Source organism: Ranitomeya variabilis, chromosome 2 (genome assembly GCF_051348905.1).
Source record: "Ranitomeya variabilis isolate aRanVar5 chromosome 2, aRanVar5.hap1, whole genome shotgun sequence".
Lineage (NCBI taxonomy): Eukaryota > Metazoa > Chordata > Amphibia > Anura > Dendrobatidae > Ranitomeya > Ranitomeya variabilis.
In genome coordinates this window covers 2314028-2339497 of record NC_135233.1, presented here as the reverse complement: position 1 = coordinate 2339497, position 25470 = coordinate 2314028, and the positions used below count along the sequence as shown (strand labels likewise).

The 25470-nt window shown below is 52.3% G+C and overlaps 1 protein-coding gene across 2 annotated transcripts in view; it reads right to left on the bottom strand.

Moving 5' to 3' along the window:
- The window catches only part of USH1C (USH1 protein network component harmonin), a 407047-nt gene that overhangs the window by 189712 nt on the left and 191865 nt on the right, over positions 1-25470 (bottom strand). For both annotated transcript variants that reach the window (XM_077281844.1, XM_077281845.1), the window contains exons 13-15: positions 23045-23110; positions 17967-18088; positions 1118-1164 (exon numbers count right to left, since the gene is read on the bottom strand). In XM_077281844.1, the coding sequence (XP_077137959.1) occupies positions 1118-1164; positions 17967-18088; positions 23045-23110 (235 nt within the window). The remainder of the gene's footprint in view (positions 1-1117; positions 1165-17966; positions 18089-23044; positions 23111-25470) is intronic.

Below are 25470 nucleotides of genomic sequence, written 5' to 3'. Positions count from 1 at the left end.
AGGAGATCGGCGAGAGAGAGAAGAGGGAAAAGAAGATCGGCGAGGGAGAAAAGAGGGAAAAGGAGATCGGCGAGAGAGAGAAGAGGGAAAAGAAGATCGGCGAGGGAGAAAAGAGGGAAAAGGAGATCGGCGAGGGAGAGGAGAGGGAAAAGGAGATCGGCGAGGGAGAGGAGAGGGAAAAGGAGATCAGTGAGGGAGAGGAGAGGGAAAAGGAAATCAGCGAGTGAGGGGAGAGGGAAAAGGAGATCGGCGAGGGAGAGGAGAGGGAAAAGGAGATCGGCGAGAGAGAGAAGAGGGAAAAGAAGATCGGCGAGGGAGAAAAGAGGGAAAAGGAGATCGGCGAGGGAGAGGAGAGGGAAAAGGAGATCGGCGAGAGAGAGAAGAGGGAAAAGAAGATCGGCGAGGGAGAAAAGAGGGAAAAGGAGATCGGCAGGAGAGGAGATCGGCGAGAGAGAGAAGAGGGAAAAGAAGATCGGCGAGGGAGAAAAGAGGGAAAAGGAGATCAGCAAGGGAGAGAAGAGGGAAAATGAGATCAGCGAGGGAGAGAAGAGGGAAAAGGAGATCAGCAAGGGAGAGAAGAGGGAAAATGAGATCAGCGAGAGAGAGGAGAGGGAAAAGGAGAGGGAAATGGAGATCGGCGAGGGAGAGGAGAGGGAAAAGGAGATCGGCAGGAGAGGAGATCGGCGAGAGAGGGGAGAGGGAAAAGGAGATCGGCGAGAGAGGGGAGAGGGAAAAGGAGATCGGCGAGAGAGAGGAGAGGGAAAAGGAGATCGGCGAGGGAGAGGAGAGGGAAAAGGAGATCAGCGAGAGAGAGGAGAGGGAAAAGGAGATCGGCGAGGGAGAGGAGAGGGAAAAGGAGATCGGCGAGTGAGGGCAAAGGCAAAAGGAGGTCGGCGAAGGAGAGGAGAGGCAAAGAGACAATAAAAAGAAAGAAGAAGAAACCGGGAAAGGACAAGAGACCAGGAGGGGAAAGGATGGAGAAGAGATCAAGAAAGAGGGGAAAAAAAGGAGCAAAAGAAAAAAAAAAAAAAAAAAAATGAGAAATATTGAAGGAAGAAAAGATAACAGAAGAAAAAAACGAGAGAAGCAGAGAGATGAGCAGTAAGAGAAGTACAACCTGCTTGTCCTCCATTCTGCCGCCATCTTGCTCATCTTTTCCATCAGCTGAAAAGAGAAATGAGGAAGAAACTGATGGTGACAGAAGTTAAGGAGCGAATGAAGAGAGCAGAGTGTGGCGCCCCCGTGTGACACCAGGCTGCGGCACGTTTCCGCGGGCCGGCCACCACTGTCTCCTGCCATCATGTTGTTCAGCTCTTTTCTTGTAACAACTTCTAGGCGAAACCGCCAGCGAGTCAGAAGCTATGGCCACTATAGAGGCTGCATGGCCCCCGCCTGGGCAAAACCAGGCGGCATCTTACCCAATGCTCTGTGCATAGACGTCCATCTTATAATTGTACCCAAACAATATAGCCTGAAGCAGACGATGGAGAAGACTGGAGCGGAGCCCACTGGGCACAGTCAGCGAGCACAGCCATCTTTACTGGCTCTCACATGGCAGACAAACATCACAAAAGTGTGATAAGAGACAAAGAGAATGCGGACGGGGCCCAGAGCCCGCGCCATTCATTTCCATTAACCAATTCTGCACTGGATTCAGGTCAAGTAGCACAACCCCTGCCCAAACCACAGGTCCAACGTCTGCTTACTTTATGTAAGGACTTCATAGTCTGATGCCCCCGTATAAGACACAATGTAACAGCAGCATAGTGAGTGCAGCTCTGGAGGTGACTGGAGGATAAGACACGATGCACCAGCAGAATAGTGAGTGCAGCTCTGGAGGTGACTGGAGGATAAGACACGATGTACCAGCAGAATAGTGAGTGCAGCTCTGGAGGTGACTGGAGTGGAGACTAATACTTAAAATAAACTCAGCAAGTGGTCCTGTCCCCGGGTGGGACAATGACCCTACACATCCTGGCCGGGGAGCAGCTCACGCAGCCTCCATCTATGGCTGGACCATCACTGTAATAAACCCCTGTACTGTGCGTCTCCCCCACCTAGGGTTACATGGGGCCCATTATACCATAGGGAGGGTTACATGGGGCCCATTATACCATAGGGAGAGTTACATGGGGCCATTATACCATAGGGAGGGCTACCAGGGGCCCATTATACCATAGGGAGGGCTAGCTGGGGCCCATTATACCATAGTGAGGGTTACATGGGGCCCATTATACCATAGGGAGAGTTACATGGGGCCCATTATACCATAGGGAGGGCTACATGGGCCCCATTATACCATAGGGAGAGTTACATGGGGCCCATTATACCATAAGGAGGGTTAAAAGGGCCCATTATACCATAGGGAGACTACCTGGGGCCCATTATACCATAGGGAGGGCTACCTGGGGCCCATTATACCATAGGGAGAGTTACATGGGGCCCATTATACCATAGGGAGGGCTACCTGGGGCCCATTATACCATAGGGAGGGCTACCTGGGGCCCATTATACCATAGGGAGGGTTACATGGGGCCAATATACCATAGGGAGGGCTACCTGGGGCCCATTATACCATAGGGAGGGCTACCTGGGGCCCATTATACCATAGGGAGGGTTACATGGGGCCAATATACCATAGGGAGGGCTACCTGGGGCCCATTATACCATAGGGAGGGCTAGGTGTGGGGTCATTATTCTGTATGAAGGACTATGTGGGGATCACACGGAGCATCATGCTGTGTTGGGGTCATCCTACTGTGCTTGTGTCTGTTACTTTGGAGAAATTCAATGTGGAGGTATCAATCATACTGGGTTTGGGGGGGCACTTAGATTGGCATCGCAGTTTATGGGGGCAATGAAAGGGGGATCTATGGACTACGCAAAGTTGTGTAATATGCTTTTATGTAACCCTGAAAAACAGGAATTAGTCCTTGCGGTAATTGCATTTCCTGGAGTCCATCATGACAGCACGTCAGGAGGTTGTCCTACTCATCATCCAGGGACAGGAAGCACACAAGAGGTTAGAAGCCCCCCGCCGCCTCACCACCAGTGTCTCTACCAGTCACCACAGCGGGATGGATGCAACTCCATTTTATTGAGTACTTCCATAACAAATGTTAACCTCACATGGTTCTCAGAATTCAGGGGAGGGAATGATTGACTCCTGGAAATACAATTACCGGGAGGACTAATTCCTATTTTCCCAGGACATCCCTTATGACAGGAAGACAGGAGAAATACCATATCACTGGCCTCTTAGGGTGGGACCACTGCCTGCAAGACCTCCCGTCTGTAAGACCTCCCGTCTGTAAGCCAGCTGCTGATAAGACAGAATGTCACTGCTTGTAGTGTCTACAGAAGACCAAGATGCGGCTCAGTACACATGGTCTATGGAAGCCCCGGCTCTCGGCCCAGGACACGGAAATTACTCTTGTGGAGTAATAACCGGGTACCTCTAGTAGTTCCCTACAATCCAAATCTGGAGGTGCTAAGGGGAGCTGCACGGAAATCACAACCTTTACTACAAAAAGATGCCGACTACAATCCTCCAGACCCCCCACTACTATGTTTTAGGCAGCCCCCAAATCTAAGAAGCATCATTGTCAAGAGCTCCCTGTCCTCTCCAACAGCTGCAGGAACCTTTCCCTGCAATCAGAAAAAATGTAAAACCTGTCCATTTATAATGACCACGGACAAGATAAAGATCACAACTCACATCAGGACTACAGATCCCAGGTACTTTCAGCTGCGTCACTTCTAATGTGGTGTACCTAATTATTTGTACTAAATGTCCTACTGGGGGTCTGTATGTGGGGGAGACAGGGCAGAAACTGAGAACAAGGATGAATTCTCATCGCCATACAATAAGAGAAAAAAGAATGGATCTACCTGTGGCCAAACATTTCTGTCTCCCCAATCATAACATTATGGACATGAAATTACTTGTACTAAAAGGTAACTTCAAATCTAAGAGACAGAAGAGTCTGGGAATATAAACTGATGATGGTCTTTGACTGTCTTAGTGCAGGAATGAATGTGTCACACGGATTTATGTCTTTTTACATCAACTAAGGAACTTGCCCCTCAGACTATAAGGGGTCATCACAACAGAGACCCCAATCAGAGGACAATAAAACATTCCTTATCTAAGAATTGGCCCAACATTTATGGACATAACGGTTTATCACTCATGGTAATTCTGCTTCATGTCACCTGGCTTATCCATATTTTTTTGTTTTATTTTTCTGTGCCATGTTGTGCATAAATATGTGATTCTTCAGAATTTGTATTAGTCTTTGCCTGATGAAGAGACGTATGTAGTCTCGAAAGCTGCAATTTGTTACCATCTTTTCAGTTAGCTATTAAAAGGTATCAACCACTGAGGACTCAATTCTAAACATTTTTCTTGTGGAGTGAGGTTTCATGCTAAGTGGAGGTTCTTTGTTTCCTGAAACGTATGCTTGAGAAATGGTTGATGTAATCCACCTGGAGAAGGTTGTCAATTAGGATTTCTTGCCTTAAGGGTACTGTCACACAGTGCCATTTTGATCGCTACGACGGTACGATCAGTGACGTTCTAGCGATATCGTTACGATATCGCAGTGTCTGACACGCAGCAGCGATCAGGGACCCTGCTGAGAATCGTACGTCGTAGCAGATCGTTTGGAACTTTCTTTCGTCGCTTGATCACCCGCTGACATCGCTGGATCGTTGTGTGTGACAGCGATCCAGCGATGTGTTCGCTTGTAACCAGGGTAAACATCGGGTAACTAAGCGCAGGGCCGCGCTTAGTAACCCGATGTTTACCGTGGTTACCAGCGTAAACGTAAAAAAAAAAAAAACGTACATACTCACATTCCGGTGTCTGTCCTCCGGCGTCTCAGCTTCTCCGCACTGTGAGCGCCTGCCGGCCGGAAAGCGAGCACAGCGGTGATGTCTGACGTCACCGCTGTGCTTTCCGGCTATGGCGCTTACACAGTGCAGAGAAGCTGAGACGCCGGGGACAGACATCGGAATGTAAGTATGTACTGTTTCTTTTTTTTACATTTACGCTGGTAACCAGGGTAAACATCGGGTTACTAAGCGCGGCCCTGCGCTTAGTAACCCGATGTTTACCCTGGTTACCCGGGGACTTCGGCATCGCTCCAGCGCCGTGATTGCAACGTGTGACCGCAGTCTACGACGCTGGAGCGATAATCATACGACGCTGCGACGTCACGGATCGTGCCGTCGTAGCGATCAAAATTGTACTGTGTGACAGTACCCTTACAGACAATGCCTGGTTCTCACCTAACCGTTTTACAGAGGTGACTGCCACCAAGAATGCAGTTTTCATAGAAAGAGTTAATGTTAGCTTCTTCATGGAGTTCAAAGGGAGGTCTGTATAGGGTCCCTAGCACTAGGTTTAGGTCCATGGCAGAACAGTCTTTCTGATTGTGGGTGTCAACCTAGTTACGGCTCTAATAAACCTCATTACCCACGGGTGGTCTGCTAGAGAGAAGTGCAGAAAAGCGGTAATGGCAGAGATCTGTACTGTAGCATGCTAGGCCTTAGTCCCTTCTCGAATAGTATCTGGAAGAACTCTAAGATTTTAGGAATACCTGGATGGAATGAATCGGTAAAGGATTCCCCTACTTATGAGCAGAACTTCTTCCATACCTTGGAATAGATGGTTAGTCACTGGCTTTCTGATTGCCTGCATAGTGGTTACTACCTTATCTGATAGGATTTGGAGCTCAGGATCTGTCTCTCACAATCCAAGCTGTCAGGTGCAGAAAGCGCGAATCTTGATGCAACAGGGTACCCTGGGACAGAAGGTCGTATCTGTCCGGAAGCAGAACTGGATCCTCCAGAGCCATGTGCTGTAACTCTGGGAACCAACTTTTGGGCCAGAAGGGGGCCACCAGTATTACTGTGGCTTGATCTTCCTGCATCTTCCTCCGGACCCTTGGTAGAAGTGGAAAGGGAGGAAATGCGTAAAGAAGATCCAAGTCCCAACTTTGAGATAGGGCATCTACTCCTTCTAGGTTGTCTCTTGGATCTATGCAGATAAACCTTGCTACTTTAGAATTACTCAGGTTGCGAACAGATCTATACGTGGGACCCCGATCTCAGGGTTAGCTGGTGAAAAACTTCTTAATTCAGCTCCCATTATGAGGACCACAGTTTTTCCCTCATGAGAAAATGTGCTACTCTATTTTCAGAGCCATTCAAGTGAACTGCAGAGATGAAAATAATGTTTCTTTCTGCCCACCAAAATATTTGACCTGCTAAGGCCTGTAGGGGTTGGCCTCTCAGACCTCCCTGGCGACGCAGAAATGAAACAGTTGTGATGTTGTCCAAAAAAAATCTTCACATGACGATTTCTGACCATGTCATGGCATTGCTGCAGTGTCTCCCATACTGCCTTTAACCCTCTGTATTTGGACGATTTCTTTTAGTGTTCCGGGGACCATGTACTCTTCAGGCACTGACCTTCCACTTCTGCTACCCATCCTTTCTAGCTTGCGTCAGTGGTAATATGAATGACGGATGTCCACCATATCAGGGATTCTCTCAGGCTTGTTGAAACCTTCATTTTCCTGTCTAGACCAATGGATGTCTGTTCCAGACTGACAAGATTGTTCCTTGTAGTTGTCTTGAGTGGGTCGGACTCCACCGTTCGCTTGGAATGCAGGACTTCAGTAGGCCCAGGACTCATGGCATACCTGATGGAGACTATCCTCATTTTTCTGCAACGACCAAATCTTGTCCCCAATTTCATCTAGCTTTATGAGCGGCAGGGAAGACATCCTGTGAAGTGAATCGAAGAGGACTCCTAAGAACACTTTGAGTACCTGGTTGCAAGTCAGATTTTTCCCAGGTGATGCACCATCCCAGATCTTCTAGTATCTCGATAGTCTGGGGAAGCTGCTGACTGAGGATGATGGTTGAATCTGCTACTACAACCCCTGGCAAAAATTATGGAATCACCGGCCTTGGAGGATGTTCATTCAGTTGTTTAGTTTTGTGCCATGTCTGTGAGCTCCTTTTTTTTTTTTTATACAAAATTAAAGTAATTTCAAATGGCAACTTTCTGGCTTGAAGAAACATTAGACATCAAGAACAAAAAATGTGGTAGTCAGTAAGGCCGGTTTCACACGTCAGTGGCTCCGGTACGTGAGGTGACAGTTCCCTCAAGTACCGGAGCCACTGACACACGTAGACACATTGAAATCAATGCATCTGTGCAGATGTCATTGATTTTTTGCGGACCGTGTCTCCGTGTGCCAAACACTGAGACATGTCAGTGTTCGTGGGAGCGCACGGATTACACAGACCCATTAAAGTCAATGGGTCCGTGTAAAACACGTACCGCACACGGACGTTGTCCGTGTGCAGTCCGTGTGCCGTGCAGGAGACAGCGCTACAGTAAGCGCTGTCCCCCCCACGTGGTGCTGAAGCCGCCATTCATATATTCTCTTCAGCAGCGTTTGCTGTAGAGAAGATATGAATAATCCTTTTTTTTTTGTTTCTCGTGTTTAACAAAGATCCATGTCCCCACCCCCCTCCCACCACCTGTGCGCGCGCCCGCCCGCTGTTATTAAAATACTCACCCGCCTCCCTCGCAGTGTCCTGTCCTGGCCGCACCTTCTCCTGTATGCGGTCACGTGGGGCCGCCCATTACAGAAATGAATATGCGGCTCCACCCCTATGGGAGGTGGAGCCGCATATTCATGACTAATCGGCGGCCCCACGTGACCGCTCATACAGTAGAAGGTGCGGCCAGGACAGGACACTGCGAGGGAGGCGGGTGAGTATTTTAATAACAGCGGGCGGGCGCACAGGGGGTGGGAGGGGGGTGGCGACATGGATCTTTATGTTAAACACCAGAAACAAACAAACAAAAAAAGGATTATTCATATCTTCTCTACAGCAAACGCTGCTGCAGAGAAGATATGAATGGCGGCTTCAGCAGGTACCCAGTCGGCACACGGGCGGCACACGTGTGCCACACTGATGTGCCACAGAAACGCATGGGCACATGGACACGGATAATTCCGGTACCGATTTTTCCGGTACCGGAATTATCTGGACGTGTGAGACTGGCCTAATGGTTACTGTTTTAACCAAGCATAGGGGGAAAATTATGGAGTCACTCAATTCTGAGGAAAAAATTATGGAATCATGAAAAATAAACAAAAAATCCCTCCAACACATCCCTAGTATTTTGTTGCACCACCTCTGACTTTTCTATCAGCTTGCAGTCTCTGAGGCCTGGACTTAATGAGGGTCACACAGGACTCTTCATCAATCTGGCTCCAACTTTCTCTGATTGCTGTTGCCAGATCAGCTTTGCAGGTTGGAGCCTTGTCATGGACCATTTTCTTCAACTTCCACCAAAGATTCTCATTTGGATTGAGATCCGGACTATTTGCAGGCCATGACATTGACCTTATGTGTCTTTTTTTCAAGGAATATTTTTGCAGTTTTTGCTCTATGGCAGGATGCATTATCAGCTTGAAAAATGATTTCATCATCCACAAACATCCTTTCAATTGATGGGATAAGAAAAGTGTCCAAAATATCAACATAAACTTGTGCATTTATTGAAGATGTAATGACAGCCGTCTCCCCAGTGCCTTTACCTGACATGCAGCCCCATATCATCAATGACTGGGGAAATTTGCATGTTCTCTTCAGGCAGTCATCTTTATAAATCTCATTGGAACGGCACCAAACAAACGTTCCAGCATCATCACCTTGCCCAATGCAGATTTGCGATTCATCACTGAGTATGACTTTCATCCAGTCATCCACAGTCCACGATTGCTTTTCCTTAGCCCATTGTAACCTTGTTTTTTTCTGTTTAGATGTTAATTATGGCTTTCGTTTAGCTTTTCTGTATGTAAATCCCATTTCCTTTAGGCGGTTTCTTACAGTTCGGTCACAGACTTTGACTCCAGTTTCCACCCATTCGTTCCTCATTTGTTTTGTTGTGCATTTCCTGTTTTGAAGACATATTGCTTTAAGTTTCCGGTCTTGACGCTTTGATGTCTTCCTTGGTCTACCAGTATGTTTGTCTTTAACAACCTTCCCACGTTGTTTGTATTTGGTCCAGATTTTAGACACAGCTGACTGTGAACAACCAACATCTTTTGCAATATTGTGTGATGATTTACCCTCTTTTAAGAGTTTGATAATCCTCTCCTTTGTTTCAATTGACATCTCTCCTGTTGGAGCCATGATTCATGTCAGTCCACTTGGTGCAACAGCTCTCCGAGGTGTGATCACTCCTTTTTAGATGCAGACTAACGGGCAGATTAATTTGATGTAGGTGTTAGTTTTGGGTATGAAAATTTATAGGGTGATTCCATAATTTTTTCTTTATAATTGAGGGACTATAATTTTCCCCCTATGATTGGTTAAAAAAGTAACCATTACTGACTACCACATTTTTTGTTCTTGATTTCTTTTAGGCTATGTGCACACGTTCATGTTTTTTTTTTTTTGCTATAAAAACACTCACATTAAGAATCTTATTATTATAATGCATTCCGCATTTTTTGTGCACATGCTGCGTATTTTTCCGTGGCGGAATCGCTATGCCCAACATGCGGGAAGTAAGCAGATCATGTGCGAATAGTACCCGGGGCGGAGGAGAGGAGACTCTCCTCCAGCCGTTGGGTACCATATCATTGTTAAAAAAAAAAGAAAAAAGAAAAGAATTTAAATAATAAATCATGATATTCTCACCTTCCTGCTCCTCGCGACTCTCCGGTCCCAGTAATGCATTGCGGCAATGACCTGTGATGACGTAGCAGTCTCGCGTGATGCTATGTCATCTGGGATCAATGCTGCGAGGCATTACTGGGAACGGGAGCATCATGAGGAGCGAGAAGGCTGCGGGGGCCGCCGGAAGGTGAGAATATCATGATTTTTTTTTTTTTATTATTATTTTTAACATTAGATCTTTTTGCTATTGATGCTGCATAGGCTGCATCAATAGTAAAAAGCTGGTCACACTTGTCAAACACTGACAAGTGTGACCAACCTGTCAGTTCTCCAAGCGATGCTACAGATCGCTTGGAAAACACTGGTGTTTAGCAGGAATATGCATGCCAATTCCGCATGCGATTTACCCGCGGCAGGAGTTGCAGAATTGCCGCAGAAATACTGCAACGTGTGCACTTAGCCTTAGTGTTTCTTAAAGCCAGAAAGTTGCCATCTGAAATGACTTTAGTTTTGTGCCAGGTCTGTGATCGGCTTTTTTTCTACAAAACTAAACAACTGAATGAACATCCTCCAAGGCCGGTGATTCTATCATTTTTGCCAGGGGTTGTAGAAGGATGTTGTCCAGACATGGAACGACAATAATTCCCTTCTTCCATAGGAAAGCTGCCACCTCCTTCATTACATTCCTAAAGATATGAGGAGCTGAGGAAAGGTAGACATGTGATCCGGAAATGGTGGACTGATCCCTGAGGTTCCAGCACAAACTTCAGAAACTGACTGTGGTCGGGGTGGATAGGCATAGTATGCGTCTCTTAGATCTAGTGTGCACATGGCGGACTCCTTCCCCATCAACTGAATGCTTCATCTTACTGTTCCCATTTTCAATTTTTGTGCATCTGACCCATTGATTTAGGAGTTTTAGATTTATAATGGCACAGTCTTTGCCTGAAGGCTGCAGTGTGCCCAATAGCCAGTACATAGAAGGCAGCCTTTCTGGCGACTAATTATCCCAGGTGCAGTACCCTGTCTAACCTGAGGGTAAGGGGGGCGCCAGAGAGCTGCAAGTTCCAAACCGGAAGTGGGATATAGATAAGTCCTCTTCAGAAAGAACCAGGGGAACCAAACACCCCCGGTTCATGACAAATTGGTGTGAGTGGTGGGGATGACAAAGGTATCCTCCCCCGTGAACCGTCACAGCGCCGAGTTAGACAACACATTACTCCGAGCCACAAACCTCCCGGATTCAGCTGAGGCATATGCCATAAACCGTGTCGCCATTTTCAACATAGGGAGGGACTCTCACATAACCTCTCTAGGGGTGTTAGAGTTTAGTTGGGATGTCAGCTTGTCGATCCAGATACACATGGACCTGGCTACCGAGGTGTCAGCTATATTAGCCTTAATGATGGCCGCTATAGATTCCCAACTTCTCTTCAGTAGTCCCCTCTGCCTTCCTGTCCATGGCATTAAGAAAGCAGGAAGAACCCTCAAAAGGTATTAGGGTCTTTTTTGCCACCTTGGCGAATGGAATATCTACTTTAGGGATTTCTTAACAAAACTTCACTTCCGCCGGATCAAAAGGGAGACGGGCTTTAGAATCTCTGGGAATAACTAGATGCTTCTCTGCATCTTCCCATTCCTCCAGGATCGCAATGATCTTATGTTTGTTGACCAGGAACACCCTATTTCTTTGTGTTCTCAGCCCTGCAATCGTTTCATCCTGTATCGTGTGTGGTACTTGAGCCTCCTCGACCTTCCTGGTAGCCCCTACCACTCTTAAGAGATCATCCATAGTCTCGGATGAGAAAAAAAATACTTTTTCCTTTCCTCTGAGGGCATCTGGGGATTCTTCCTTCTTCTCCCTCAACGTCTTCCTCTGAATAATAAGAGTATGTGTATTCCTCCTCTGGAGATTCTTCCATCTGGCTCTCTTGTGACGGGAGGTTCTCAGAGCTGGCTGTGGTGGTACAAGACAAGCGACAGCGCTCTGGACCTCATCTCTAATCCTGGCCCGCATAGCCATTAAAAAAGATGCTTGTTCGTCCTTAAGAAAGTTTGCAATCCAATCTGCGCATAACTGTTTTTATAAGACTCTGCAAGTTTCGTGTTGGGCATCTCCTAGGCTTTTTCCGGGAAGAGGATCCTGATCCTAAGGGAGTCGCTCGCTCCTATTAAAAAGATGGGAAATTTGTGCTTTTTTTAGCTACAAGGGTTCACACTAATGAAATGGATCAAAGTCGCTATGGGGTTACTTTCACTGGCCAGGGACTGTTCGGCTGGTGCTACTGAGCATGAAGGATCCATGGTCCAGACTGTGCACACCACACCTTCTGTTAGCACCCTCTTATAGGGTCTTCTCTAAATCCGGAAGTGTGCATCATGCCGGAAGGCACAGAAGTCATCAGAAGGCGTCCCGGGCTGGAAATGTGTTCTGCACGGTGTGCGCAACCCAGGAGTCCAGCGGCAGCACAGCGTGGAGTCGAGAGCCCTCCGCAGAGGGAAGTGGCGAAGTCAGGAGCTCCGCCCTGCTTCATCGACTGGCTGAATGACCCCCGCCCAACCAAGTAGCAGCCGGGAGCCTTTTGGCCAAGTAAAGGAAGAGATCCAGTCCACTCTGATCCCCCTGAGCTCCAAGGAAAGCTCTTTGCGCTCCTGTGCTCCTCTCTTCTGCGCCCTGTCCTGCTAGGGACAGGAAACACACTGAGTGTGAGGAGGGGGGGAGGGGGACTTTTACCTCCCGTGTGTTTCCTGTCCCTACAGGATGAGTGGGACTACCTCCTGTCATGAGGGACGTCCGGGGAAAATAGATTATATTTTTGGGGGGAGTAGCGGGGGCCCAGTTAGAACTTTTGCTATGGTGCCCTATGATTAGAAGTATTAGAGTTTGGGGGGCACTTTACAGAAAGTGGACAACCCCTTTAGTGAACAGCACAAATGTAATCATACGATAAAGGGAATGGAGTGTCTGGCCATACATCCAGCCAGCCCCACAAAAGTAAGGACCCGGCCGTACATCCAGCCAGCCCCATAAAAGATCCGGCCATACATCCAAAAAGCCCCACATATGTAAGGATCCGGCTGTACAACCAGCCAGCCCCACAAAAGTAAGGATCCGGCCATACATCCAGCCAGCCCCACAAAAGTAAGGACCCGGCCGTACATCCAGCCAGCCCCATAAAAGATCCGGCCATATATCCAAAAAGCCCCACAAAAGTAAGGATCCGGCTGTACATCCAGCCAGCCCCACAAAAGTAAGGATCCGGCCATACATCCAGCCAGCCCCACAAATGTAATGATCCGGCCGTACATCCAGCCAGCCCCACAAATGTAATGATCCGGCCATAGATCCAGCCAGCCCCACAAAAGTAAGGATCCAGCCGTACATCCAACCAGCCCCACAAAAGTAAGGATCCAGCCGTACATCCAACCAGCCCCACAAATGTAATGATCCGGCCATACATCCAACCAGCCCGACAAAAGTAAGGATCCGGCCGTACATCCAACCAGCCCGACAAATGTAAGGATCCGGCCGTACATCCAACCAGCCCCACAAAAGTAAGGATCCGGCCATACATCCAACCAGCCCCACAAATGTAATGATCCGGCCATACATCCAACCAGCCCGACAAAAGTAAGGATCCGGCCGTACATCCAACCAGCCCGACAAATGTAAGGATCCGGCCGTACATCCAACCAGCCCGACAAATGTAAGGATCCGGCCGTACATTCAATCAGCCCGACAAATGTAAGGATCCGGCCGTACATTCAACCAGCCCGACAAATGTAAGGATCCGGCCGTACATCTGTTGAGGAGAGCCATAAGATCAAATACTTAATTAACCTCAAGACCCATAACATGTACTGTTTAACCTTACATAAGTTTTCTCAGATCAAAGTGAGACCCTAAAGATGGCTGCTATTTCCTGTATCAGCACACCATGTGCTGGTATCCAAGATGACGCCCTCCCTGATGACCTCATGGATCCGCCCACAGTGACGCCCATCCTGATCCGCCCATGGACTTGCTCATTGCCCAACCCACTAACCAATGGCATACATCCGATCACTCCCATTTTAGAGCTAACCGAGCCCCCTTACAGGAGATATATAAACCTGTGTTCTGACTAAATAAAGGCCCTTTGGAGCTGAGTCAGTGCCACAGATTGGTCAAGGAGAGTTTACATCTGACTGTGTGTCTCATGTTATTTCTATAGTGCGCACCTGATCAATATCCATTAGGCCAGGAGTAGGCAACTGGAGTGAACATTTTATTAATTGTTCAACCCAACACATCCAGCCAGCCCGACAAATGTAATAATCCGACCGTACATCCAACCAGCCCCAGAAATGTAAGGATCCGGCCGTACATCCAACCAGCCCAACAAATGTAAGGATCCGGCCGTACATCCAACCAGCCCGACAAATGTAAGGATCGGCCGTACATCCAACCAGCCCGACAAATGTAATAATCCGACCGTACATCCAACCAGCCCCAGAAATGTAAGGATCCGGCCGTACATCCAACCAGCCCGACAAAAGTAAGGATCCGGCCGTACATCCAACCAGCCCCACAAATGTAAGGATCCGGCTGTACATCCAGACAGCCCCACAAATGTAAGGATCCGGCTGTACATCCAGACAGCCCCACAAATGTAAGGATAGGCCGTACATCCAGCCAGCCCCACAAATGTAAGGATCGGCCGTACATCCAGCCAGCCCGACAAATGTAATAATCCGACCGTACATCCAACCAGCCCCAGAAATGTAAGGATCCGGCCGTACATCCAACCAGCCCAACAAATGTAAGGATCCGGCTGTACATCCAACCAGCCCGACAAATGTAAGGATCGGCCGTACATCCAACCAGCCCGACAAATGTAATAATCCGACCGTACATCCAACCAGCCCCAGAAATGTAAGGATCCGGCCGTACATCCAACCAGCCCGACAAAAGTAAGGATCCGGCCGTACATCCAGCCAGCCCCAGAAATGTAAGGATCCGGCCGTACATCCAACCAGCCCCACAAATGTAAGGATCCAGCCGTACATCCAACCAGCCCCACAAATGTAAGGATCCGGCTGTACATCCAGACAGCCCCACAAATGTAAGGATCCGGCTGTACATCCAGACAGCCCCACAAATGTAAGGATCCGGCCGTACATCCAGACAGCCCCACAAATGTAAGGATCCGGCTGTACATCCAACCAGCCCCACAAATGTAAGGATCGGCCGTACATCCAGCCAGCCCCACAAATGTAAGGATCCGGCCGTACATCCAGCCAGCCCCACAAATGTAAGGATCGGCCGTACATCCAGCCAGCCCCACAAATGTAAGGATCGGCCGTACATCCAGCCAGCCCCACAAATGTAAGGATCCGGCCGTACATCCAGCCAGCCCCAGAAATGTAAGGATCCGGCCGTACATCCAGCCAGCCCCACAAATGTAAGGATCCGGCCGTACATCCAACCAGCCCCACAAATGTAAGGATCGGCCGTACATCCAGACAGCCCCACAAATGTAAGGATCCGGCTGTACATCCAGCCAGCCCGACAAATGTAAGGATCGGCCGTACATCCAGCCAGCCCCACAAATGTAAGGATCCGGCTGTACATCCAGCCAGCCCGACAAATGTAATAATCCGACCGTACATCCAACCAGCCCCAGAAATGTAAGGATCCGGCCGTACATCCAACCAGCCCGACAAAAGTAAAAATCCAGCCGTACATCCAGACAGCCCCACAAATGTAAGGATCCGGCTGTACATCCAGACAGCCCGACAAATGTAAGGATCCGGCCGTACATCCAGACAGCCCGACAAATGTAAGGATCCGGCCGTACATCCAACCAGCCCCACAAATGTAAGGATCCGGCTGTACATCCAGCCAGCCCAACAAATGTAAGGATCCGGCTGTACATCCAGCCAGCCCAACAAATGTATGGATCCGGCTGTACATCCAGACAGCCCCACAAATGTAAGGATCGACCGTACATCCAGCCAGCCCCACAAATGTAAGGATCCGGCCGTACATCCAACCAGCCCCACAAATGTAAGGATCGGCCGTACATCCAGACAGCCCCACAAATGTAAGGATCCGGCCGTACATCCAGCCAGCCCGACAAATGTAAGGATCCGGCCGTACATCCAGCCAGCCCCACAAATGTAAGGATCCGGCCGTACATCCAACCAGCCCCACAAATGTAAGGATCGGCCGTACATCCAGCCAGCCCCACAAATGTAAGGATCCGGCCGTACATCCAGCCAGCCCCACAAATGTAAGGATCCGGCTGTACATCCAGACAGCCCGACAAATGTAAGGATCCGGCCGTACATCCAGCCAGCCCCACAAATGTAAGGATCCGGCCGTACATCCAACCAGCCCCACAAATGTAAGGATCGGCCGTACATCCAGACAGCCCCACAAATGTAAGGATCGGCCGTACATCCAGCCAGCCCGACAAATGTAAGGATCCGGCTGTACATCCAGACAGCCCGACAAATGTAAGGATCCGGCCGTACATCCAGCCAGCCCCACAAATGTAAGGATCCGGCTGTACATCCAGCCAGCCCGACAAATGTAATAATCCGACCGTACATCCAACCAGCCCCAGAAATGTAAGGATCCGGCCGTACATCCAACCAGCCCCACAAATGTAAGGATCCGGCCGTACATCCAACCAGCCCCACAAATGTAAGGATCCGGCTGTACATCCAGCCAGCCCAACAAATGTAAGGATCCGGCTGTACATCCAGCCAGCCCGACAAATGTAAGGATCGGCCGTACATCCAGACAGCCCGACAAATGTAAGGATCCGGCTGTACATCCAGACAGCCCGACAAATGTAAGGATCGGCCGTACATCCAACCAGCCCCACAAATGTAATAATCCGACCGTACATCCAGACAGCCCGACAAATGTAAGGATCCGGCCGTACATCCAGCCAGCCCCACAAATGTAAGGATCCGGCTGTACATCCAGACAGCCCGACAAATGTAAGGATCGGCCGTACATCCAACCAGCCCCACAAATGTAAGGATCCAGCCGTACATCCAACCAGCCCCACAAATGTAAGGATCCGGCCGTACATCCAGCCAGCCCCACAAATGTAAGGATCCGGCTGTACATCCAGCCAGCCCCACAAATGTAAGGATCGGCCGTACATCCAGACAGCCCGACAAATGTAAGGATCCGGCCGTACATCCAGACAGCCCAACAAATGTAAGGATCCGGCTGTACATCCAGCCAGCCCCACAAATGTAATAATCCGACCGTACATCCAACCAGTCCAAGAAATGTAAGGATCCAGCCGTACATCCAGCCAGCCCCACAAATGTAAGGATCGGCCGTACATCCAACCAGCCCCACAAATGTGAGGATCCGGCTGTACATCCAGACAGCCCCACAAATGTAAGGATCCGGCCGTACATCCAGCCAGCCCCACAAATGTAAGGATCAGCCGTACATCCAGCCAGCCCCACAAATGTAAGGATCCGGCTGTACATCCAGCCAGCCCCACAAATGTAAGGATCCAGCCGTACATCCAGCCAGCCCCACAAATGTAAGGATCCGGCCGTACATCCAGCCAGCCCCACAAATGTAAGGATCCAGCCGTACATCCAGCCAGCCCCACAAATGTAAGGATCCGGCTGTACATCCAACCAGCCCCACAAATGTAAGGATCCGGCCGTACATCCAACCAGCCCCAGAAATGTAAGGATCGGCCATACATCCAGCCAGCCCCACAAATGTAAGGATCGGCCGTACATCCAGCCAGCCCCACAAATGTAAGGATCGGCCGTACATCCAGCCAGCCCCACAAATGTAAGGATCCGGCTGTACATCCAGCCAGCCCCACAAATGTAAGGATCGGCCGTACATCCAGCCAGCCCCACAAATGTAAGGATCCGGCCCGTACATCCAGCCAGCCCCACAAATGTAAGGATCCGGCTGTACATCCAGCCAGCCCCACAAATGTAATAATCCGACCGTACATCCAACCAGCCCAACAAATGTAAGGATCGGCCATACATCCAGCCAGCCCCACAAATGTAAGGATCGGCCGTACATCCAGCCAGCCCCACAAATGTAAGGATCGGCCGTACATCCAACCAGCCCCACAAATGTAAGGATCGGCCGTACATCCAGCCAGCCCCACAAATGTAAGGATCCGGCCGTACATCCAACCAGCCCCACAAATGTAAGGATCCGGCCGTGCCACGAGCCGAGGTGCAATGCTCCATGTACTCACGCTTGTGCTTTGCTGGGGGGCTGCGCTGTGTCAGGGGTGCAGATATTGCACTTTTGGGCAGTTCCCTCTGCATCCAGTCTTCTTCCCAATCTTTCTTGATTTTTGCTTCCTGTGAGGCAATTCTGAGAAAACAATGATCTGCAATTAATGGCGCCGTCCATGAGTAGTTGCACGCAACTCCAGCAGGGGGCGCCACCAGCTCACACACACACACACACACACACACACACACACACACACACACACACACACACACACACACACACACAAGACTCGGCTCCAGCAGGGGGCACCACCAGCTCTCTCTCTCTCACACACACACACACACACACACACACGACTCAGCTCCAGCAGGGGGCGCCACCAGCTCACACACACACACACACACACACACACACAAGACTCCATTCCAGCAGGGGGCGCCACCAGCTCACACACACACATACACACACACAAGACTCAGCTCCAGCAGGGGGCGCCACCAGCTCACACACACACACGACTCCGCTCCAGCAGGGGGCGCCACCAGCTCACACACACACACACACAGCTCGGCTCCAGCAGGGGGCGCCACCAGCTCACACACACACACACGGCTCGGCTCCAGCAGGGGGCACCACCAGCTCTCACACACACACACACACACACACACACACACACACGGCTCGGCTCCAGCAGGGGGCGCCACCAGCTCACACACACACACACACACACACACACACGACTCAGCTCCAGCAGGGGGCGCCACCAGCTCTCACACACTCACACACACAAGACTCCGCTCCAGCAGGGGGCGCCACCAGCTCACACACACACACACGACTCAGCTCCAGCAGGGGGCGCCACCAGCTCTCACACACACACACAAGGCTCGGCTCCTGCAGGGGGCGCCACCAGCTCTCTCTCACACACACACACAAGGCTCGGCTCCAGCAGGGGGCGCCACCAGCTCACACACACACACGACTCAGCTCCAGCAGGGGGCACCACCAGCTCTCACACACACACGACTCCGCTCCAGCAGGGGGCGCCACCAGCTCACACACACACACAAGACTCAGCTCCAGCAGGGGGCGCCACCAGCTCACACACACACACACACAAGACTCGGCTCCAGCAGGGGGCGCCACCAGCTCACACACACACAAGGCTCGGATCCAGCAGGGGGCGCCACCAGCTCACACACACACGGCTCGGCTCCAGCAGTGGGCGCCACCAGCTCACACACACACACAAGACTCAGCTCCAGCAGGGGGCGCCACCAGCTCACACACACACACGGCTCGGATCCAGCAGGGGGCGCCACCAGCTCACACACACACACGGCTCGGATCCAGCAGGGGGCGCCACCAGCTCACACACACACACGGCTCGGCTCCAGCAGTGGGCGCCACCAGCTCACACACACACACAAGACTCAGCTCCAGCAGGGGGCGCCACCAGCTCTCACACACACACACACACAAGACTCGGCTCCAGCAGGGGGCGCCACCAGCTCACACACACACAAGGCTCGGATCCAGCAGGGGGCGCCACCAGCTCACACACACACAAGGCTCGGATCCAGCAGGGGGCGCCACCAGCTCACACACACACAAGGCTCGGCTCCAGCAGTGGGCGCCACCAGCTCACACACACACACAAGGCTCGGCTCCAGCAGTGGGCGCCACCAGCTCACACACACACAAGGCTCGGATCCAGCAGGGGGCGCCACCAGCTCACACACACACAAGGCTCGGCTCCAGCAGTGGGCGCCACCAGCTCACACACACACACAAGGCTCGGCTCCAGCAGTGGGCGCCACCAGCTCACACACACACACAAGACTCAGCTCCAGCAGGGGGCGCCACCAGCTCACACACACACAAGGCTCGGATCCAGCAGGGGGCGCCACCAGCTCACACACACACAAGGCTCGGCTCCAGCAGTGGGCGCCACCAGCTCACACACACACACAAGACTCAGCTCCAGCAGGGGGCGCCACCAGCTCTCACACACACACACACACAAGACTCGGCTCCAGCAGGGGGCGCCACCAGCTCACACACACACAAGGCTCGGATCCAGCAGGGGGCGCCACCAGCTCACACACACACAAGGCTCGGATCCAGCAGGGGGCGCCACCAGCTCACACACACACAAGGCTCGGCTCCAGCAGTGGGCGCCACCAGCTCACACACACACACAAGGCTCGGCTCCAGCAGTGGGCGCCACCAGCTCACACACACACACAAGACTCGGCTCCTGCAGGGGGCGCCACCAGCTCACACACACACAAGGCTCGGATCCAGCAGGGGGCGCCACCAGCTCACACACACACAAGGCTCGGATCCAGCAGGGGGCGCCACCAGCTCACACACACACAAGGCTCGGATCCAGCAGGGGGCGCCACCAGCTCACACACACACACACACACACACACACACACACACACACACACGACTCAGCTCCAGCAGGGGGCGCCACCAGCTCTCACACACACACAAGGCTCGGCTCCAGCAGGGGGCGCCACCAGCTCACACACACACACACACACAAGACTCCGCTCCAGCAGGGGGCGCCACCAGCTCACACACACACACGACTAAGCTCCAGCAGGGGGCGCCACCAGCTCACACACACACACGACTAAGCTCCAGCAGGGGGCGCCACCAGCTCACACACAGGACATAGACGGGATCATACAGGAAACATCAGCACCATGTCAGTCAGCAGAGAAGACATCACTGCACTCACATCCACAGGACACGTCTGAGTGCAGTGTGATCATTTACAGGGCTGCACTCGGTGTGTAGAGTAGGACGGAAGCACTCACTGCACTCAGTCGTGTCCTGTGGATGTGTGATCATTTATAGGGCTGCACTCGGTGTGTAGAGTAGGACGGACGCACTCACATCCACAGGACACGTCTGAATGCAGTGTGATCATTTATAGGGCTGCACTTGGTCCTGAGGTCACCGGACGGCTCTGGAGAAGTTTCGCTCCTGAAGAGGCAGATCATCTCCACAATTTGAGGAGTGGGCACAGTCGCCCCGTCCCACTCATATTGGGGGCTGAACAAGATGGGCGTGTGAACACCCCACAAAACAGAATACTGGCGCCGATGGTTTGCGGACAAAAATAAATTCCAGAAGACGTGAACCGAACAAAAACTAATAAAATAAATCATCTTTATCTAAGCTGAATGAATTGTATTCTGTGGATGAGTGGGCAAAACGTGCGCCAATAAAGGCTCCGGGCAAAACGTGCGCCAACAAAGGCTCCGGGCGAAACGTGCGCCAATAAAGGCTCCGGGCGAAACGTGAGCCAATAAAGGCTCCGGGCGAAACGTGAGCCAATAAAGGCTCCGGGCGAAACGTGAGCCAATAAAGGCTCCGGGCGAAACGTGAGCCAATAAAGGCTCCGGGCAAAACGTGCGCCAATAAAGGCTCCGGGCAAAACGTGCGCCAATAAAGGCTCCGGGCAAAACGTGCACCAATAAAGGCTCCGGGTAAAACGTGAGCCAATAAAGGCTCCGGGCGAAACGTGAGCCAATAAAGGCTCCGGGCGAAACGTGAGCCAATAAAGGCTCCGGGCAAAACGTGCGCCAATAAAGGCTCCGGGCAAAACGTGCGCCAATAAAGGCTCCGGACGAAACGTGCGCCAATAAAGGCTCCGGGCGAAACGTGCGCCAATAAATGCTCCGGGCAAAACGTGCGCCAATAAAAGCTCCGGGCGAAACGTGAGCCAATAAAGGCTCCGGGCAAAACGTGCGCCAATAAAGGCTCCGGGCGAAACGTGCGCCAATAAGGGCTCCGGGCGAAACGTGCGCCAATAAAGGCTCCGGGCAAAACGTGAGCCAATAAAGGCTCCGGGCAAAACGTGAGCCAATAAAGGCTCCGGCAAAACATGAGCCAATAAAGACTCCGGGCGAAACGTGAGCCAATAAAGGCTCGGGGCGAAATGTGTGCCAATAAAGGCTCCGGGCGAAACGTGCTCCAATAAAGGCTCCGGGCAAAACGTGCGCCAATAAAGGCTCCGGGCAAAACATGCGCCAATAAATGCTCCGGGCAAAACGTGAGCCAATAAAGGCTCCGGGCAAAACGTGAGCCAATAAAGACTCCGGCAAAACGTGAGCCAATAAAGGCTCCGGCAAAACATGAGCCAATAAAGACTCCGGGCGAAACGTGCGCCAATAAGGGCTCCGGGCGAAACGTGCGCCAATAAAGGCTCCGGGCAAAACGTGAGCCAATAAAGGCTCCGGGCAAAACGTGAGCCAATAAAGGCTCCGGCAAAACATGAGCCAATAAAGACTCCGGGCGAAACGTGAGCCAATAAAGGCTCGGGGCGAAATGTGTGCCAATAAAGGCTCCGGGCGAAACGTGCTCCAATAAAGGCTCCGGGCAAAACGTGCGCCAATAAAGGCTCCGGGCAAAACATGCGCCAATAAATGCTCCGGGCAAAACGTGAGCCAATAAAGGCTCCGGGCAAAACGTGAGCCAATAAAGACTCCGGCAAAACGTGAGCCAATAAAGGCTCCGGCAAAACATGAGCCAATAAAGACTCCGGGCGAAACGTGCGCCAATAAAGGCTCCGGGCGAAATGTGCGCCAATAAAGGCTCCGGGCGAAACGTGCTCCAATAAAGGCTCCGGGCAAAACGTGCGCCAATAAAGGCTCCGGGCAAAACGTGCGCCAATAAAGGCTCCGGGCGAAACGTGAGCCAATAAAGGCTCCGGGCAAAACGTGAGCCAATAAAGGCTCCGGCAAAACATGAGCCAATAAAGGCTCCGGGCGAAACGTGCGCCAATAAAGGCTCCGGGCGAAACGTGCGCCAATAAATGCTCCGGGCGAAACGTGAGCCAATAAAGGCTCCGGGCGAAACGTGCGCCAATAAAGGCTATGGGCGAAACGTGCACCAATTAAGGCTCCGGGAAAAGTCCCGTGAGAAGACGAGCGCGCCCTCCTGGCTCCATCTCCGGCTTCTGTACTTTTCGGGCAGTGATGAGGAATAGCGGGTTTCTGGCTCAGTAATGGGGGCGGCACGTGACAACACTCGCTCTGACACCACACGTATGGGAACCATGATCAGCGCCCGCACATCTCCATCTCCTTGCGGTATCGCTGCTCCTCCTCGGCCACCTTCTGGGAAATCTCCATCTTCCTTCTGTGAGGGCAGAAATGACACCAAGTCACTGAGCAGCCGCGGCGGCACCGACACTTACACGAGAACATGGAGGCGGCCTGTAGACCGCTTCATTGTGTAGCGGGGTGAGAAGCCGCAGCGTGGTACACACATCACTGCCCCACAGCGGCTCACAACCTACATGTATAGAAGGGTCAGAGATGGATGGTGGCGGTGTACACGGCGGACGCAAAGTATTCACACCCCTCTACATTTTTCACTCGGTTTCATTGCAGCCATTTAGTAAATTCTATAAAGTTAATTTTTTGTCTCATTAATGTTCACTCTGCACCCCATCCTGACTGAAAAAACAACCACCCAGAAATGTAGTGGTCACGGATCCCACCGCTGCCACCAGTTGTCACGTACCCGCTCTCAGCACGCAACTTGGGGTTGTGCCTGCAAGGGTTAATCTATCTCCTCTCTCTCAGTCCAGCATTCAACCTCTGTCCTATGCTTTAATGGGAGCATAAATCACACACCGACCCAGGCCACACCCCCGCTCATACACGCTGCCACCACTCACCGACCCAGGCCACACCCCCGCTCATACACGCTGCCACCACTCACCAACAGGCCACACCTCCGCTCATACACGCTGCCACCACTCACCAACAGGCCACACCCCCGCTCATACACGCTGCCACCACTCACCGACCCAGGCCACACCCCCGCTCATACACGCTGCCACCACTCACCAACAGGCCACACCTCCGCTCATACACGCTGCCACCACTCACCGACAGGCCACACACCCGCTCATACACGCTGCCACCACTCACCGACCCAGGCCACACACCCGCTCATACACGCTGCCACCACTCACCGACCCAGGCCACACACCCGCTCATACACGCTGCCACCACTCACCGACCCAGGCCACACCCCCGCTCATACACGCTGCCACCACTCACCGACCCAGGCCACACCCCCGCTCATACACGCTGCCACCACTCACCAACAGGCCACACCTCCGCTCATACACGCTGCCACCACTCACCGACAGGCCACACACCCGCTCATACACGCTGCCATCACTCACCGACAGGCCACACACCCGCTCATACACGCTGCCACCACTCATCAACAGGCCACACCTCCGCTCATACACGCTGCCACCACTCACCGACAGGCCACACACCCGCTCATACACGCTGCCACCACTCACCGACCCAGGCCACACACCCGCTCATACACGCTGCCACCACTCATCAACAGGCCACACACCCGCTCATACACGCTGCCACCACTCACCGACCCAGGCCACACACCCGCTCATACACGCTGCCACCACTCACCGACCCAGGCCACACACCCGCTCATACACGCTGCCACCACTCACCGACCCAGGCCACACCCCCGCTCATACACGCTGCCACCACTCACCGACCCAGGCCACACCCCCGCTCATACACGCTGCCACCACTCACCAACAGGCCACACCTCCGCTCATACACGCTGCCACCACTCACCGACAGGCCACACACCCGCTCATACACGCTGCCATCACTCACCGACAGGCCACACACCCGCTCATACACGCTGCCACCACTCATCAACAGGCCACACCTCCGCTCATACACGCTGCCACCACTCACCGACAGGCCACACACCCGCTCATACACGCTGCCACCACTCACCGACCCAGGCCACACACCCGCTCATACACGCTGCCACCACTCATCAACAGGCCACACACCCGCTCATACACGCTGCCACCACTCATCAACAGGCCACACACCCGCTCATACACGCTGCCACCACTCACCGACCCAGGCCACACACCCGCTCATACACGCTGCCACCACTCACCGACAGGCCACACACCCGCTCCTACACGCTGCCACCACTCACCGACAGGCCACACACCCGCTCATACACGCTGCCACCACTCACCGACCCAGGCCACACCCCCGCTCATACATGCTGCCACCACTCACCGACAGGCCACACGCCCGCTCCTACACGCTGCCACCACTCACCGACAGGCCACACCCCCGCTCATACACGCTGCCACCACTCACCGACCCAGGCCATACCCCAGCTCATACACGCTGCCACCACTCACCGACCCAGACCACACACCCGCTCATACACGCTGCCACCACTCACCGACCCAGGCCACACCCCCGCTCATACACGCTGCCACCACTCACCGACCCAGGCCACACACCCGCTCATACACGCTGCCACCACTCACCGACAGGCCACACCCCCGCTCATACACGCTGCCACCACTCACCAACAGACCACACCCCCGCTCATACACGCTGCCACCACTCACCGACCCAGACCACACACCCGCTCATACACGTGGCCACCACTCACCGACCCAGACCACA